The sequence below is a fragment of the Mastigoproctus giganteus genome, chromosome 4, assembly GCF_048544385.1.
Source record: "Mastigoproctus giganteus isolate SK-2022 chromosome 4, ASM4854438v1, whole genome shotgun sequence".
Lineage (NCBI taxonomy): Eukaryota > Metazoa > Arthropoda > Arachnida > Uropygi > Thelyphonidae > Mastigoproctus > Mastigoproctus giganteus.
In genome coordinates, this window is record NC_143578.1 from 118,688,957 (window position 1) to 118,709,455 (window position 20,499).

General features: G+C 37.3%; 1 protein-coding gene across 3 annotated transcripts in view; it reads left to right on the forward strand.

Annotated features, from left to right (window-relative positions):
- Positions 1-20,499, forward strand: part of LOC150087019 (uncharacterized) — a 390,202-nt gene that overhangs the window by 101,769 nt on the left and 267,934 nt on the right. For all 3 annotated transcript variants that reach the window (XM_090371746.1, XM_090371748.1, XM_090371747.1), the window contains exon 3: positions 4,868-4,971. In XM_090371746.1, coding sequence (XP_090227872.1) covers positions 4,868-4,971 — 104 coding nt within the window. The remainder of the gene's footprint in view (positions 1-4,867; positions 4,972-20,499) is intronic.

Consider the following 20,499-nt stretch of genomic DNA (forward strand, 5'->3'; position numbering starts at 1 on the left):
TCAGGTTGGTCCACTTGATGTTGGTGGTTCGACTGTTGATGATCCTGCTCAGATAGTTGACAAACTGAATGAGTATTTTGCATCTACATTCACACGAATGTGGAATTCTGTAAGGAAGGGGAGGATAGAAGTTTACTAAACTCTAACAGGGAGCTAAATAATTTTGTAATAATGGAGAGCAAAGTGGAGGAAAAATTTAAGGTAAACAAAAAATGCAGCTGTGGCAGATGGAATCAATCTAGTTATATAGAATCAGGCAGCGAGGGAAGTAAGCAAACCCTTAGCCATAATTATGAAAGATTCTTTAAATTCAGGGCAGGGTGTGTGTTTTAGGCTTAATGGCACTGATGAGTATAATAAGAAACTGTACAGGGAAATTAGAGTGGGCCAGTAAATCAGAGAATCTTATAATGGGAGATTTTAATTTCCCAGATATTGACTGGAATTTGTGGGTTGGTCACTCACACACTAGCAAGGCTTTAGTGGATTTATTGGATGATTGTTTTGTACATCAGCATGTTCGGGAGGCAAGTAAAGGCAGTAATACTCTTGATCTGATTATCAGTAGTGATTCTTCATGCATTAAGAATCTGCAGATAAAGGAACCACTATGTGACAGTGATCAGAGTGTGCTGAAGTAGGATTTACTCAAAGAGGTAACTACCATCAGGGGTAAAGGGAAGGGTTTTTGTGTTCGTAAAGGCAACTACGGTGTGAGACAGTATTTAAATGCTATACGGTGGGACCAACTGATGATGTTACCAACAACAAATTCAAAATGGGAAGCATTAAAAGAATTTATCTTCGAAGCTACTAGGCTTTACATACTAACTAAGAAATATTGGTCAAGGTTTAGGCCTAAATAGATGTCAGATGAACTAAGGAGACATATGGCAGAGAAGAAAAATGCATGGGATACATATAAATTAATGCATGACATGGACGCCTATGATTGATATAAGCTGGACTGTAACCAAGTCACAAAGGAGATGAGGTAGGCAAAGGCAGATTATGAGAAATCTTTGGCAAAGGATGCAAAGAAAAACAGAGTTCTTTACCTATGTAAACTCTAGAAGGAAAGGAATGAATCAAATTGGTCCACTGGATGGTTCAACTGTTGATTATCCTGCTCAGGTGGCTAACAAACTAAATGAATATTTTTCATCTATATTCACATATGAGTTATTCAGGGAGAGGGAATGCCAGAGGTGAGTTAAACTCTGGCAATAAGCTAAATGATTTTGTAATAACTGAGAGGAAAGTGGAGGAGAAATTATTGAAGATGAACATAAAAAAGGCACCCAGGGTGGATGAGATCTATCCAGTTATATTAAAGGAGGCAGCAAAAAAGTAAGCAAACCCTTAACCATAATTATGAGAGCTTCTTTGGACCCAGGGGAGGTATCCATGGACTGAAGATGTGAAAATGTGACCCCAATTCACAAAGGAGGATCAAAGGGCAAATCAAGTAATTATAGACCTGTTAGTTTAATTTCTGTTTCAGAAAAATTAATGGAGGCACTGGTTAAAGAAGCACTGCAGGATCATCTAGACAAGACTTCAGTTATAGCTCCGACACAGCATGGTTTTGTTAAGGGAAAGTCTTGCCTGACCAATTTGATTGGATACTATGATGTGGTCACAAAGGAACTGGATGCAGGGAATTACTTTAATTTCATATATTTGGATCTTAGAAAGGCTTTTGATACTGTTGCACATGGAAGACTGCTGCACAAATTGGAGCAGTGTGGCATTGGGGGCAAATTGCTGCTATGAATAAAGGGATGGTTGAGTGGGAGAAGACAGAGTGGTAATCAGTGGACACTGCTCATTGTGGACTAATGTTATTAGTGGAGTCTCTCAGGGTTCAGGGTTTGGTCCATTGTTGTTTTCTATATTTATAAATGTTATTGATGATGGTATATCAAGCTTAATGTCCAAGTTTGCAGATGATACGAAGGTTGGTAGGGTTGTTAAGGACACTAATGACAGTACGCTGCTGCAAGAGGATCTAGAAAAGTTGAGCAGATGGGCTGAGAGGTGGCAAATGAAGTTTAACAACAAATGTAAAGTACTACACATGGGAAGCAGTAACCCCGAAGTAACGTATCAACTCTGTGGTACTACACTGACAATGATAGAGAACGAAAAGGACCTGGGGGTAATAGTGCAGGCAGATATGAAGTTTTTTGAGCAGTGCAGACGGTCTGCAAGAGTAGCTCATGGTATCTTGCCAATGATATACAGGATAAGGAGGTGATAATCCCTTTGTATAGGGCAATGGTCAGGCCACACCTTGAGTACTGTATACAGGTCTGGAAGCCTCATTTTAAGAAGGATGTAGAGCTGTTGGAACGAGTACAGAGAAGGGCAGCAAGATTAGTGAATGGAACAAAGAGTTGGTCTTACGAAGAAAGGCTTAAGTTTTGCAAATTACAGTGTCTGGAGACTAGGCACTTGCGAGGTGATCTGATTGAAGCGTATAAATTCAGAAAGGGGGTTCAAAGGGTGACACGAATAATTATAGATCTGTTAGTTTAACCTGTGTTTTGGGGAAAATAATGGAGTCACTGGTTAAAGAAGTGATGCAGGATCACCTACACAAGACTGCAGTCATAGTTCAGACACAGCATGGGTTTGTTAAGAAGTCTTGTCGACCAAATTGATTGTATACTATAATGTAGTCACAAAGGAACTAGATGCAAAAAATAATTTTGATATCATATACTTGGATTTCAGGAAAGCTTTTTATACTATTTCACATGGAAGACTGCTGTACAAATTGGAGCAGTATGGCATTAAGGGTAGGTTGCTGCAATGGATAAAGGGATGGTTGAGTGGGAGATGGCAGAGAGTGTTAATCAATGGACACTGCTCTTAGTGGACAAATGTTATTAGTGGAGTCCCCAGTGTTCGGTGCTGGGCCTAATGTTATTTTGTGTATTTATCAATGAAGGTGTATCAGGCTTAATGTCCAAATTTGCAGATGATACAAAGGTTGGCAGGCTTGTTAATGACACTAAAGACAGTATGCTACTGCAACTGAATCTAGAAAAGTTAGGCAGGTGGGCTGAGAAGTGGCAACTGAAGTTTAACATTGACAAATGCAAAGTACTTTATATGGGGTAGCAATAACTCAAGAGAAATGTACCAGTTGTGTGGTACTACACTCAGGGAAGTGGAGAATGAAAAAGACCTTGGGTCGGATATGAAGTTCTCTGAGCAGTGCAGATGGGCTGCCAGAGCAGATCATGTAGTTTTATCAATGGTATATAGGAATTTTTCTAGCAGAGACAGGGAGGTGTATAAGTCAATGCTCAGGCCACACCTTGAATACTGCATACAAGTCTGGAGGCCTCATTTTAGGAAGGATGTAGAGTTGCTAGAACGAGTACAGAGAATGGCCAGAAGATTGGTTAGAGGAACAAAGGGGTTCTCTTACCAGGAGAAGCTTAAATTCTGTGAGGTGATCTGAGGTGTGCAAGGCCTTGAATGGTTTGAGCAGGCTCAATGCTGATGGGATTCTTCAGGTTTCTCAAATTACGAATCTGAGGTGGCATAAATTCAAATTGAGGAAAGACAGTTATTATTAAAAAAAAAAAATTCCCCGAGAGAGAGCGAGAACGAGCGCCCTAGGTGTGTCAAGCCCATACTCGAGCCCCTTGGGTTAATTGTAGAATAGATGGGCGGAAGTTTGCCTTTAGCCAGTGGGTAGTTGATTGCTGGAACAGACTTCCATCTGTTGATGTGGAAGTTGATAGCTTAAATAAATTTAAGGCTGAGCTAGACTAAAATTTGGAGTGAATGAATGGGTAAAATGGGAAGGGTTTTTTTTTTTTTTTTTTTTTTTGGTTGATGCTCTATAAGCTTGCTTTCTTGCATCATGTGCCTCAACTAATGCTAATAATGCCCCAAAAAACATCTTAAGGTTTGGGTTAGCAGGACTTCCATAATTGCAATTCTGTGCTTCTCTGTTGTGCTCTGTCAGAGCAATATTTGCATTATATATATATATATATATATATATATTTTTTATAGGTCTGTGTGGAAAGTAATGAAATTGGTTTCCCCTATACATACTAAATGGTTGTCACAGAAGTTCGATTTAGGTGTATAAGTATGATGAAACTTCTCCTCCTCTGAAGGTCACAGAAGTCCTAGAACATCAGTGTTGGTCCACAACCCCTGTGACTGTTTTTAGGCCCTCTAAAAATATATGTACCAGGGTCCCAGACTACCTAAATCTTGTGCTGACCTTGCATCACATTTCTACCACTAGCCATAATTTGCAGAATGTGCATCCTGTTGTTGCACGAATTATGGCCAGTTTGCGAGGAATGCAGGAGGGGGACTGTTCTCTCTTGTACTCAGTTGTGCTCTCACATGTTCATTATTATATCACTGAAAAGTAGAGCATAATCTTTTAATCAAAAATTTATTTTTTGCTAGATTAGCCTTGATCAAATGGATATAGGATTCCATTATCAAATGGATCCAGAAGAATTGTACTAAGTGAGGTGTTTATGTTGTGCACTGTCTATCTGTTTTGGAACTATTATTCAATTTGTATAAGTTCCAGCATATTACAGATCATATGGTAAGGAGTCTTTCACAGAAGTAAACTGATATTAAATTTTGTATGAAGAGCATATTTCTAAATTTCTTTTATTACAAGCTGTCCTCTTTTAGCATTTTAAAAAATATTTAGAACTGACTCGCAATTAACTAGTCTGAGTAGCTAGTCATGAAATTCTCCACAGAGCCATTGTGCCCTTAGTTTTGAAACTTTGGTTTTGAATTTCATTTTTTTTTTTTTTACACCCAGTACATCCACTATTACTTAAAGTATTCTTCATTTATTTTCCAGATTATTCCTGTGCTTTGCTGGCTGACATCCTACTCCAAGGACATCTTTATATTACAGACAACTTCTTTGCATTTTATTCTAACATATTTGGAAGGAAGACACAGGTAATCATGTGATTAAATATTTTATTTGCATATACAGATTTGATTAGTGATTCTCATCCTGTGATGTCCCACAGAGACATGCTTAGGTACAGGTGAATGGGATGTTTTCTGGGACTTCTAAAAACTAGGCTACTAAAATGTTGTTGTAGGATATAAAGTGACTGTTAGCTGATTAATGATCTAAGTGATTGACTGGTAGAAATTTATCTTTTGGGTTACCAGAATTAAAATATCCCTATCTAGAGCTAAATGGAATGAGATCTAATGGAAAAAGTGCAGCCTAATTTTGCAGATTTTTTGGAGGATGCAGAAGAAAAGTACACAAAAAACAAAATTTGTTCCAAAAATTATTGGGGAGAAAACTTGTGCTGTGAATGAGTTGCATACCCAACTCCACTTGCACATAAATGTAGAATAAATTAGAATGGAAGGTGTAACTGGATGCAAAAAATTATTTTGATATCATATCCTTGGATTTCAGGAAAGCTTTTGATATTGTTGAACATAAGACTGCTGTACAAATTTTGAGCAGAGTGGCATTAAGGGCAAGTTACTGCTCTGAATAAAGGGATGGTTGAGTAGGAGAAGAGTGGTTGTTAATGGACACTGCTCTTCATGGACTAATGTTATAATTGGAGTCGTTCCCCAAGGGTTCATTGCTGAGCCCATTGTTGTTCTGTATATTTAATGTTATTATTGAAGGTATATCAGGCTTAATGTCTAAGTTTGCAGATGGCACAAAGGTTGGCAGGGCCGCCGCAAGTGGATAAGCGAGGTAAGCATCACTTGTGGGTGGCAGTTCAAGAGGGCGCCAAAAAAACTTTTGACCTATACAAGTCGGACCTATGTTTAATTAACGAGCTTTTTTATAGCGAAATTTTCTATTTAGCAATATGCACAATATCACATGTTCTTTCATTTCGCTCAAAATGTTTCATAATTTTGTTTTTTTTCCTCTATCGACAGAGGCGGACTGCCCATAAGCCTTACTGGTGAAACCCCCAGTGGGCCGGAGGCCAGTGTGATTTTGGCCATAAACACTTGTACGAGGCCGCTACAAGTTTTCCCCGATAAGAATTTTTGACAGTCCATCGATAATGCTTTTCTTTTCTTTTCTCTCTGAATCTGTAGTATCTTCACCAGCATGCTTTCTTTTCACATTTTACTCATTTTTAGGGAATAAAACACAATTACAGTATAAAAAGGACAAAAATGAGAAGGCACGCTTGACACAAACAAAGCTGCCCATGTGTAGCGACTGATTAAACAAAGCAGTAAAGACAGAAACATACTATTACTATTATTCCCTCATGCTAGCTCATATTTTACTAAAACACATTTCTGGAGGTCATTATCATAAAACAATAGAAACAATTTTCAGTTGCGTTCCTGCTGGTGGAATCTGTTATAAACAGGTAGTAAACTCGATCTAATTGCATTTGCGATAATACCGAAGCTGGAATTTTGGGTTTTTATGTTATTATGGTGAAATGTGTTTCTCCTTCACTGACATCTTCAATCATATGAAAAACATAAATACATTTTTCAGAATCTTCTCTTCATTCAGTTCAGGTGATTCCAGAGTTTGGCTGCCATTTCTTGTAAATGCAAAGGCAAATTGTGCATAAGCAAATTCAGTTCTTGTTATATACAACATCATTCCCCTATTTATAAATCGTGTATGATCGAATTCATGTAGTGTAAAAACATGTTATGTTATACGAGGACTTGACCATCTATATACTGTATTTTAATTTTTTTCTCAGGGTAAGTATTTTTTTGTGCTACCATGTGCAACTTATTTGTTTGCATATGCTTATAGCTTCGATTCTTTATATATGGCACCTCCGTAGCCAGGTGGGAAGGAGCAGCAGTGCATAGCACACGCTTCTTGATTAGACCGGGGTTCGAGCCCATCACCAGCAAATACGGAGGATACAGAAAGGTCAGGGAATGACCACTGCATATTCCCAGAGGAGCATTTTAGGAGCATTAGTTGCTAATGCTCCTAAAAAAAAAAAAAAAAAAAAAAAACAACAAACCAAACCAATCGATTCTTTATACAATTTCAATTTTTTAGCATTGCTTATAAATATCATGAAACTTACCTCCTAATCTGTATGGTTAAAATATAATGAAGAAATTAAAATGGGAAATTAAAAAATATAAAAAAAATTCCTCGAGGGGAAAAAGTGCACTCTTTTCCTCTTGGATCGTCATAGATAAAAATTAACAATTATGAAACTAAGAATGAGAAGAACCTATAATCAGGAAAGAAATTCTGAGTGTTAGAAGGGGTAACTCTAGCTCCTGTGATGCATGGTTAGCACGCGCAGGTCCTCAATTTTACATGTTTTAAGGATGTTATCCTGCAAGGTTCAGTCAGAAAATCATTCAATGGCTAAAATTTGTGTATTAATAATAGTTTATAGCTGGAATTCTTCGGCTTTGTTAATATTATTGCAGAATCTGTTTTGAGTGTTATAAATATGTGAATGCAAATGTTGACTGAGTTCTGTGGCTGAATAATTAGCATGAAGGCTGGTTTGGTGATATAAGCTCTATTATTTGTAGTTTTAATGGATCCAAATTTGGCGGTAATACTACCAGTACTGTACGCATTAGGGCACCTACAGATGCTCCGGCTTGCCTGCACAGGCCAAGTTTGTGCAGTCAAACCAGAGCAAGTGTATGTAGCGCAGGCCGCCTGAATGGTAGTCTGGCCTGATCTGTGTAAATTTGGGCGTGACAGATAATGGCACACTCAAAGAACCTTGTGAAGGCACACTCAATACCGTAAACAAATTCTCTACTTGATAAAATTGTTCTATATAATTATTAGCTTCACAAGTTTTGATTGTAACTGGGCCTCTGGCGTTGGTAATTTGCAGATTCTGGGTTATGAGAGTGAGCAAACAGCAGGTTAGACAAAAAACCAAACACAGTGAACGAAACAAATAATTCATATATAATGCATCTTAAATTCTTCTTCACTACCCTTAAGCTGTATGAAAAATTCTTCTTCGCTACCCTTAAAGATAATATTACTCCATTTGAATTGTTACAATTTTATATTTTTAAAAACTATTTTACAGATACTTTTCCAAATGTAGCAGTTGCAGTAAGAATTTTTCTAACTTTACCAGTTTCAGCTGCCTCAGGTGAATGGATTTTTTCAAAATTAATCTTTTGATTATTTACGAACGACAATGTCTCAACGACTTTCTAATTTGTCAATAATTTCAATAGAAAATGACCTTTTGGAAAAAAATAAGAATAAATGAAATAAATTCGCATTTCTTAAAGCAAGGAAACATAAATTTGTATAATTTTTTTAAAATTATAATTTTCCTTTTATTTTATTATTGTGATAGAATACGATTTCTGTAATTTAGAATTTAAAGTTTATTTCCAGGATTTCAGAATGATATCGTTATTTTTGCTTGTTGTCTCATTATATTATATGTGAGATATTTTGTAATTCTTTTCCTTTTTAAATAAATGAATGCTATTTTATTTACGCCTTATTTTATTTTTTAATCCAAATATTTTGGGGCGGAAAATTTGATTTTGCTTACTGGCGGCACATAGGGTCATGGCGGCCCTGAAGGTTGGCAGGGTGGTTTATGACAATAATCAGGGTAAGCTACTGCACAAGCTCTAAAAAAAATTAGGCAGATGGGCTGAGAAATGGCAGTGGAAGTTTAACACTGACAAATGCAAGGTACTGCATATGGGTAGCAGTAATCCCAGATTAATGTACCAGCTGTGGTACAAATAATCTGTAGTATATTAATCTGTGTGGTACTACACTCAGGATAGTAGAAAATGAAAAAGATCTGGGGTAATGATATGCAATTCTCTGAGCAATGCAGATAGGACAGCTCAGGGGGTTTTATCATGTCACATATAATATAATGTTGTCTCATTATATTATATGTGAGATATTTTGTAATTCTTTTCCTTTTTAAATAAATGAATGCTATTTTATTTACGCCTTATTTTATTTTTTAATCCAAATATTTTGGGGCGGAAAATTTGATTTTGCTTACTGGCGGCACATAGGGTCATGGCGGCCCTGAAGGTTGGCAGGGTGGTTTATGACAATAATCAGGGTAAGCTACTGCACAAGCTCTAAAAAAAATTAGGCAGATGGGCTGAGAAATGGCAGTGGAAGTTTAACACTGACAAATGCAAGGTACTGCATATGGGTAGCAGTAATCCCAGATTAATGTACCAGCTGTGGTACAAATAATCTGTGGTATATTAATCTGTGTGGTACTACACTCAGGATAGTAGAAAATGAAAAAGATCTGGGGTAATGATATGCAATTCTCTGAGCAATGCAGATAGGACAGCTCAGGGGGTTTTATCAGTGATATGCAGAACTTTGCTAGCAGGGATAAGGACATGATTATCCAAATGGTTAGGCTACATGTTGAGTACTGTATACATGTCCAGAGGCCTCATTTTAGGAAAGATGTAGATATGCTGGAACTTTTACAGAGAAGCAACAAGATTAATTGAAGGAAATGAAAGGGTGCTCCTACCAAGGAAGGTTTCAATTCTGCAAATTGGAGCATCTGGAGACTAGACACCTGTGAGGTGATCTGGTTGAGGTATTTAAGACTTTGAATGGATTGAGCAAGCTCAATGCTGATGGCATTGTTCCTCTTGCTCAGACTACACATGAGTGGGCATAAATTCAAATTGAGGATGGATGTTTGCAGGATAGGTGTAAGGAAATCTCCTTACACCTATCCCGCCTTCAGCCAGCGGGGGGTTGATTGTTTGAACAAACTTCCATCTGTTGTGGAAGTGGGTAGTTTGAATAAATTCAAGGAAGAACTAGATGAATAATTGGAGGGATGGACAAGTGATGTGGAAAGGTGATATATATATTTTTTTTTTTACTGATGCTTTATAAGCTTGTTTTCTTGCATCATATGCTGCTACTACTACTACTAATAATAATCATAATGATGCTGATGAGTGTACCATAGTATTAAGAGTGCAATGCTTTTCATCCTGCCAGAGCATGTTTTGATCACGATGCTGTACTACCACAATGGAAGAAATATAGCAGCAGCAAATTCAGGATTTCAGACACTGCAAGCACCAGTGAAGATCCAATGATACCATGTGGTGTCAGAAAAATCACTTCATGGTTTGTGGAAGCAGGAAGGCCAGAAGACGATGCAAACCCCTTAACCAATGGTAGGCAACTAAAGATATTGCTGTTGTGGTCATGGAAAGGTCCATACACAATGGTGTAGTGATATTAGCACAAGACAGCAGAACCAGTGCACATGCAGCATCAAGGATGTCCTGAGCATAACAGTGTGGAAAGTGTCACATAAAGTTTTGCATTTCTACTTATACAAACTCCAGTGCAAACAACAATTGCAATCAGATTATGCAAAACTTGACTGACATTTTCTCTGAATTTCTTGGCATGGAATGGTCGTGGAACATCATTTGGAGAGATGGAGCCCATTTCCTTTTAATGGTACTATGAATATTCCAAACTGCTGGAGATTTTTGGCCATGCAGCCACCCTGAAGAATACATGGAATTCCTTTTCTTTTGCATGCATTTAAGGTCACTGTATAGTGTGAATTCCCAGCCATTTTCATTATCAGCCCATTGTTTATTTTTATTTTTTTAAGGTAACTTGTCTATTGGATCTGTAACATGTTCAGTTATTGCTCTATGGTATTGAGACATATTAGTGAGTGACTTTTGTCATTCCAAAACTGCAGCTGGAAGGATCTTCAGTTGCTGGGAGGTCCTTCATCAACGAGTTTTTATGCAAGACAGATATTGAGATTTGTACAAGACCCACTGACATTTTTACTACTGGAAGAGTATTCAGTCTCTCATTTCTAACAGCTCAGTTGCCTGTGATTGTCCAAGATCATTCCTTGCAACATTTGGCTCTGCAGCTACATGAAGGAGTGTGTGTTTTGCGATAACATTCCTGCCTTAGTGGCCACGAAGGTAGTATCACATGATATGTGAGAAATATCATCCATGTCGGAGATTTTGGAGCTGCCTGGCTACCTCCCAGAAGTTAGTGATGGGCAACGTGGAGTCCCATCAGTGGCCCTGCAGTGAAAAGCCAGATGACAACACAACACTACGCTCAGGGCCAGATTTACACATAAGCTAAACAAGCTGCAGCTTAGGGCCTCACATAATTCAAGTGTTGGCATTCGAGGTGAGCAAACGTGCTACGTCAGGGCTCCTCAGTTAAGTGGATTGGATTACTGTTGATTAGTGCTTTTAAATATTTGATTTATTTAGATATTGTTGGATTATTTTGTTATAGGTTTTCCTGTAACAGTTTGATTTTAATAATATTATAGATATAATTTTTTTAAAGTTAATTTTCATTGATATTTAGCTAATTTTATAATGGTAGTTATGAGATCTACCTTAAATACGTCACAGGGTATCGTGACTCACACGGAAATAGCCGATGGCGATTTACGGGTGAGTCATGATTTAATCCGTTGCGGACCTGTGGAATGTTTTCCAAGGTCGACCTGGTGACTAATCATAGCTCACCTGGTGATTCTTTTCTTTGTGATCGATGTAAGGAGTGCACCAATCTTAAATTACAATTTGGTGCACTGATGGAACAATTTGAGTCCCTGAAAAAAACGAGTGCTTGCCCTCGAGAATAATGCATTTGGGAGCTCGTCAGGGACTCAAGACTCCAGGGACTCAAGACTCGGGGACTCAGGGACCCAAGACCTGATTCGGGCCTCAAAACAGAAAAACCAAGTGCAAACTACTCTGATTAAAAAGGACATTGTTTTATTAGGAGACTCCATTGTCAGGGAAAACGGGAAATATTTTTTGTAATAAGGATAGGTGGAGTAGAACCAGGGTATGTCTGCCAGGAGCAACTATTAATGATGTCACCAACAGATTGTCAGATTTTAAGGGGGGTAAAAAGAATATTATTATTCATGTGGGGACTAATGACATTAAACGTACACAATCTGACGATTTGTTGGAAAAATACAGGACCATGCTGAGGAAATGCTGCGAGCTAGGCCACAATGTCTGTGTCTGCAATTCTGCCCAGACATGATAGGAGGGATTATATGTTAAAAGCCTTGTGGATTAACTCAAGACTTGAAGGACTCTGCAAGGCTTTAGGGGGGAAATTTCTATCAGCATGGCCCACACTTGTAGGTAGAAGGAATTTGTTTTGTAGAGACGGGATACACTTAAACAAAGGTGGTGCAAAGGTTTTTGCCAGTATTATTGAAGATACCTTAAAGGTTCAGGGAAACTGATAGTTAGGGGGGGATGTGGGTAATACTGACATGCATTTATCTGATAATATTGGTCAAAGAAACTCTTGCACATACCTCAAGAGTTCTTATCTGTTACCCCAGCTGGGGGCAGAAACGTTTCAAGTGAGCAGGTAGCTAATGCCAGGGAAGAGAGCCTAAAAGACTTCAAGGGTTGTGTTAGGGTTGTTAAATATACAAGAACAGTAAGTCTTAATTTAATTGTTTATATAGTAATATTAGAAGTGTCATCAATGAAATGAGTGAATTCGAACTGCTGGTTAAAACAAGTAACGCAGACATAATAGGGCTTACGGAAACGTGGTGCCACCCGGAAATTGGGGATGATGAGTTTTAGTACGGATTGTACAATGTATTTAGGAAGGATAGGGTAGATAGAAGGGGTGGTGGGGTAATGCTTCTTACCAGAAGCAGCCTGAGTGCGACGATAGCTTTCCCGGATTCAGACGTTTCACCTGCTAGTATAGAATCTGTATGGTGTGAGATAGTTGGAAACAAAGGTATAATGCGAGTAGTTGTAATCTACAGACCAGGTGATTGTGAAGATTATGACGAAAGCCTCTACATGCAAATGGAATGGGCAAGTAAGCGTCAATGTCTTATTATGGGTGATTTCAATTTGCCTCTAATTGATTGGAGTAAATGGGAAGGAAACTCAACATGGGGAACAAAATTTTTAAATCAACTAGATGACATGTTATGTGTATTAACATGTCAGGGAAAGTACTAGAGAAAAGAATATCCTAGACCTCATCATCACCTATGAATCAGATGACATAACAGGGCTGACAGTAGAGGAACCAGTAGTAGGAAGTGATCACGGAGTTCTACGGTGGATGATGTTGAGAGAGGTAGCAGCAGTAAAAGGCAAAGGAATGGGTTTTAATTTCAGAAAAGGAAATTACGATGCCTTAAGGTACTACATGGCCTCTATTAACTGGGTAGATATTGCACAGAGAATGAATACATTTGAACTGTGGTATGCTTTTAAAACATTAATCACAGATGCCTTGAATGCGTATTTACCATTAAAAAAAAATACTCCACAAGGAGGGTTCCAAGTTGGATGAATAGTGAAGTTGCCACATTACTTGAGCAGAAAAAGGTAGCATGGAAACGTTACAGAGCAATAAAAAGTACTAAAGCCTATAACAGCTACAAGATGATCTGTAATAGAGCTACAGAAAAGGTTCGACAGGCAAAGGCAGTTTATGAGAAATCACTAGCAAACAGAGTAAATGGGGGGGGGGGGATAAGGAATTCTTCATATATATAAATTCCAAGAAGAGCAGGAAAACCAGATTGGACCTTTACGTAAGGGAAAGGGGATAGTATTAAATACACCGGCTGCCGTTGCAGATGAACTCAACAGTTATTTTGCATCGATATTTACAAATGAAAAACCTTTTGTGGCAATGGGAAATTGTGGGAGCAAAGTTGAAAAATATGTAATTAATGATATTGAAATTTCACAAGATTCTTTAATGAAAAAACTTTCAGGCCTACAAGCCAGTAAAGCTCCTGGAGTTGATGGAATATACCCTATAATCTTAAGGGAGGCAGCAAGTGAGTGCATTGAACCATTGAGGCTAATTATGCGAGCATCACTAGACTCTGGGGAGATTCCCTTGGATTGGAAAAGTGCAATGTATCTCTAGAGGGTGGCTCTAAGAGTGAACTGGGAATTTATCAACCTGTCAGTCTGACTTCAGTGGTAGGGAAAATCATGGAGGCAATGATCAAGGGTGGAATTCAGGATCATTTGGATCGAATTGAAATTCTCAAGGATACTCAGCATGGTTTTGTAAAGGGAAAATCATGTTTAACAAATCTGGTTCGCTATTTTGAAAGGGTCACTCACGAGCTGGATTTAGGGAATAATTTCGACATTGTTTATTTAGATTTCAGCAAAGCTTTTGACTCAGTCCCACATGAATGGTTGCTTTATAAGCTGGAGCAGTTTGGAATCACTGGGAAAATCCTTAGATGGATAGCAGGATGGCTTCAGGGCAGGAGGCAGAGGGTTGTGATAAATGGCTATTCCTCAGATTGGATTGATGTAAGAAGTGGGTTTCCCCAAGGGTCAGTATTAGGACCACTGTTATTTTTAATTTTCATAAACAACATCGATGAAGGGTAGAGGATGTGATGTCTAAATTTTCAGATGATGTTAAAATTGGTAGAGTAGTTAATGATCACTGTCAAGCTGAGCTTATTCAGAGAGACCTAGATATGCTTCAGGAATGGTCAGAAAAATGGCAGCTATGCTTTAATCCAACAAAGTGTTACACCTGGGAAACAGTAATCCCAAAATAACTTATTCACTTGGTGGAGTTCAACTAAACCCAGTACTGGCGGAAAGGGACTTGGGTGTTATGATACGGTTAGATATGAAATTCTCTGAGCATTGTAAACAGGTTGCAAGGAAGGCCCATGGTGTCCTATCGATCAATCGAACTTTTGCAAGTAGAGATAGGGACGTGATAATCCCATTATATAAGGGTTTTGTTAAACCACACTGGGAATACTGTGTTGAAGTATGGAGACCGCACATAAAGAAAGACATCGAGCTTCTTGAAAGGGTGCAAAGACGGTTAACTTGCCTGGTGAGATTGGCAAAAGGGCTTCCTTATGAAGAAAGACTTCGAATATGTGGGTTGCAGAGTTTGGAAACTAGACACCTTAGAGGAGATTTAATTGAGGTGTTTAAGGCTCTGAGAGGCATCAGTAAAATGAATGAGGACAAAATTTTCAAGATTATAAATGATGCTAGAACTAGGGACATAAATTCAAGTTATGGGGGGAAATGTTTAGATTGGACTGCAGGAAGTTTTATTTTAGCCAGCGAGTTATAAATTACTGGAATAAGTTGCCTACATGGGTGGTAGAGGCTGACAGTTTGGGGAAATTCAAAGGTCATCTGGATGGTACCTTCGGGTCAGGGAAGCGCATAGGATGATAGGTTTAATTTCCTTTTATTTATTATTATTATTAAAATTTTTTTTTTTTATTTATTTATTTATTATTATTTTTTTTATCATTGTTTTATTCGGGTTTTTTTTTGGCTGGTGCAGCATAAGCCATAGGCTTTCTTGCACCATGCAGCCATTACTAATACTATTACAAAAGGCCTCGTTCCATCTTTAAAAATCCTTTTTTTTTATATTGTCACAGGTGAACTGTAAGAAAGAAGGGCCTCGTACGTGTTATAGCTTAGGGCCACAACAAGTTTAAATCCGGCCCTGACTATACTTCATAAAACAACACACTACTCATACTTCTGGCTTTCACAGAGTATACGGAGCAGCTGTGGGAAACCACTAGAGGTGCCCCCAACCCAAATACTATGTTATGGTATTCAGTTAACCAGGCTGTTATTCATTGTGAAATTATGCTAGACCGACCACAGAATCGATTAACAAATTATATTATGTGAGGTACTTATACCCTTAATGTTATGCTAATGTGCTTGACAACAGTCATATAGCATGTTATATGTTGCCAGTAATGGTGTTGCACAAAAATGTCAAGCAGTAGTGACACTGTTATCATACTAGTATTAACAGCATATTCTTCATTTGCATTATGCACAGCCATAAAGATCTTGTAACAGGTTAATCATTCATAGCAAAACATTTCCCCTGGTGATGATATTTGGAACTGATTGTTTTAATTAATTCTCTTTTGCATCCTCTGAAGAACCTAGTTACCATGTTTGGGGCATTTTCCTCTGTTAGATTGTGTTCTTGACAGTAACCCTTGTATAACAGGTTCCTATAAAATCCCGAATAGCTAACAAAAATACACCTTTTTTTTTTATTTATTTATTTATTATTTTTTTTATTTTTATAACTATTGAAAACTTAATTTTGATTAAAAAATAGTAATAACTGAACAAATGTCTTACAAACTTGATACATATGTCACATAATATACGTGCATTTAATTTTCTTCCTCTTCATCTTCCTCTATCTAAAAGAGTGTGTTTTGCGACAACATTCCTGCCTTAGCGGCCATGTAAGAAATATCATTCATGCCAGAGATTTTTTCTTCTCTGCAAAAGAGAAAACAAAAATGTTTTCTCTTTTGCAGAGAAAAAAAATTTCTTCTGTGGCATCTAGATTTCATGTATCTTCTGCTCTCTTTAAAAAATCAGTAATCTGGGTTTGTTTGCTTTTGCTTGATAGATCTTTGTAAATTTCATGGTATAGAGCTAAGCATATTTGAAGCTCCCTTTTGAACTTTTTGGCACTTTCAGTCGAAAGATTTGCATTCATAAAATAAAATCCTAATTTCTTGGCTAAGTTTATTCCTTCCCATATGCTTTTTAGTGTAAAATTTGGAACTTCTGAATTTTCATCTTGCCTATCATCCTCTGAATTGATTTTTTTTTTACCTAAGGAATTCTTGAACATCTTTAGTAGTCATATCATCAAAACCTTCCCCTCCTACTGACTTAGCAAGTTCTACTATCGTGTCAATTCCGTTTTCTGCCAGTTCAACCATATTTCCTGAATGAACTCCGTAGCCAGATGGGCAGGAGAGCAGCAGCCAGATGGGCAGGAGCAGCACATGCTTTTTGATTCGACCCAAGTTCGAGCCCATGACAACCAAATATGGAGGATGCGGAAAGGTCAGGGAATGACCACCGCATATCCCCGGAGCAATATGGCCTTAGTTGCTAATGCTCCTAAAAACCAAATAACAAACAACAACAACGAACTGACTCTGGCCATACATTTTTCCAACATGCATTTAATGTTGATGATTTTACTTCTTTGAGTGATAAAGGTGTGATTCTGATACAGTCCACAATTGAAAAATGTTTCCATGACTCCATTGTAACGATTTTCTGATGTAATGAGTTTTACAGGCTGATATGATGCCTTGATTTAATGGCTGAATTAAAGAAGTTGTATTAGGTGGTAGGAACATTAGCATTAGTAGAGGCACATGATGCAAGAAAGCAAGCTTATGCAGCATCAGCCAAAAAAAAAAACCCACTCCCATTTCACTCCTCCGCTCATTCAAAATACCTGTCCAGCTGAGCCTTAAATTTATTTTGGCTATCAACTTCCACAACAAGGGATGGAAGTCTGTTCCACCAACTTCAACGTTTGGTTGATTAAATCTTTTGGATGGCCTAGCACTTATCCAATAGTAATAAAACATTGAAATCAAGATTTTTTTTTTTTTTTTTTTTTCCTTTTTTTTTTTCCTGATTTAAATAGTTTTCCACAGCTGGCACAAAACAATTTAGAAACCATTCTTTAAATAAATTGGCAGTTACCCAAACTTTTTTATTTGCTTTGCAGTGTAGCAGTAGCACATTTTTATTTACACCTTTCATTGCACAAGAATTAAGAGGATCTATAAACTAGCATAGATGTTATCATGTAATCTCCTGATGTGTTACTGCACATAAGTAACATTACACAATCTTTTGATTCCTTAAAACCTGGTGTAGTTTTCTCTTTTTTTGAAATAAACATTTTGTTGAGCATTTTTTTTTTTTTTTTTCCCACCAAAGACCTGGCTCGTGGGCATTGAAAACTTGATGTGTGTGTGTATCTGTGCTCTTCAATAATTTTTTTTGAAATTCCTCTGCATACTTCTTGGCAGCTTCATTATCAGCTAATGCACTTTCCCCTCAGATTATGTTATGTAATGAGAAGCGGTTTTTAAATTGCTCAAACCAACTTTTATTGGCAACAAACTCTGGGTTAACAGAAGATTCTCTTTTCTTTTAAATGGTTTTAAATTTTGAACGCCTTTTGTTTAATACATTGCCATCTAATGGGATCCTGCTTTTTACTGCCATCTTCAATCCAAATACTGAGTACTTTTTGAGTACTTCAATCTAAATACTTTTTTATTTTCTCAATTATTGCTGCTTGGGGACAAGCTGTCATATTTGGGGAAATGAAGATCCTGCAGCAACAGGAGTTCTAATTTTCTGTTCCTATTTCTTTATGGTCCAGATTGTTGCTTCATTTAAATTTAAACTTTTTGCAACATATGATACCTCTTTTCCCCTTTTTTAAGACTCCAAAATTTGTTTAATTTATAACAAAGAAATTATTCCAAAATGGTTCTAACAAAGTTTAGTAATACATACCCAGAAATATTTATAAACAATCAAATAAAAACCAAAATAACCTTACAAAAACCTTAAAAGTCACAAATTGCATGCTTTGAAGTCAGTTTTTTATGGTCTCAAACAAGCACTAGTTCAATAGGGGATTTTCTAACAAAATAAAATACGGGGATTTCCCAATAATTTTTTTTTTCTTCCCCCATAGCGAGTCAACAGGGGGATTCACAAAAGAGAATGGAAATGCTGAAACATTACATCCAACATAATAGCAGGGTTCCCCCCCCACACACAAAAGCTCAAAAATACTGTTATGATAGGTTTTCCGCAATTCTCTAACCGTGTTATATAAGTACCATGTTGTGCAAGGATTGCTGCAATTTATCAATCATGCTAGAGCGAAACTGTGTTGTAGAAGTAAAGTGTTATATGGGGGTTGCTTGTACAGTACTTTAATTGTGGCCACCCAATACGTGGCGCCTCCGAAGCCAGGTGGGAAGGAGCAGCAGTGCGTAGCACACGCTTCTTGATTAGACCTGGGTTCGAGCCCGTCACCACCAAATACGGAGGATGCGGAAAGGTCAAGGGAATGACCACCGCATATTCCCGGAGCAATATGGTCTTAGTTGCTAATGCTCCTAAAAAAAACCAAAATAACAAATAACAACTCAATACGTAGTTGCATAACTGTGCCCATAGATTTTTTTTTTTTTTGTTTTTGTTTGTAATTTTTAATATTTACAAGTGGTGGAAGGGCATTTTCTAAGTTAATTTATTAAAATATACCTATCCATGATGGTGGAGGGACTTCTTGTTATTTTGATTTTAATCAAAATTTATTATGATCCATATTTACCAATAGACTTTTCAGAACTGATTAAAAGTTTTGCATAAAAAAGCAAGAAAAATTCATCTGTACAGATCATTTTGATTAATGTTACTATTCAGTTTTGATTAATTGAATGGTAAACTTTAGTTTGGATATTGAAAATATTTTAGCTTGCTAAAAACTTTCGAAGGGTTTAAAATAGGTTTTGGGGGCCACTAAAATGCTAAACACAATACAGTACCTGTCCCCCCCCGCAAGTGATCAAGTGTAATGGGCCATGGTGCATTTCATTATTTTTTTTAATATGAGTATTTTGAAGAATTAAAATACACTATCCTGAAACATAATATATTTATTTATCCTGGTGTTACCTTTTCTGTGGTGGGAATATTGTATGTATTTCTATACAGTAAAGATGATTATTTTATATTGGGTCATGTCATCCTTGTAAAGTAATGGTGAATTCTGGCAGCCACATATCAAATACTTAGTAGTATCGATGTTAAAAGTTGGATGTAAAAGGTATGAATGCTCAGTGATGGATAGATGTAACCAAACAGGATGAGAAAAGACCCAGATTTGTTCACAAGAGGTGTTATAGTAAGTTGTTACAGGCTGGACATATCTATTCTTTAGATTGCAGGAATAGTAGAACATCCAAACGTTTTATGACAATGGAACCCTTAATCAGATGACCCTAATAGACAAAAATTGGGATAAATTTGGGATTAACAACCATCAGAAAAACATTTCACAATTTGAATGGATTACAATGGTTTCATATTATTGCCTATCCTGGTGCAAGAATTGGGATTGTTTTGTTTTATTTATACTCTGACATGACCCATCGATCACATTATAGAAAAAGTAAGGCATCTAATCAAAAGCAACAAATTAAAAAATAAGAAATAAGTGAATTTCAACTGCATAATAATATAATCAGTACTCTATTTTTAGGCACTCAAATGCATGTGCTATTGCACTGTGGGCGCCTCCATAGCCAGGTGGGAAGGAGCAGCAGTGCGTAGCACATGCTTCTGGATTAGACCAGGGTACGAGCCCGTGACCACCAAATACGAAGGATGCGGAAAGGTCAGGGAATGACCACCGCATATTCCCGGAGCAATATGGCCTTAGTTGCTAATGCTCCTAAAAACCAAATAACAAACACTAACATAACAAGCTATTGCACTGTACATAACCACTTGGCGATTAGCATTAGTACAGGCATATGATGCAAGAAAGCAAGCTTATATAGCATCAGTCAAAAAAAAAAA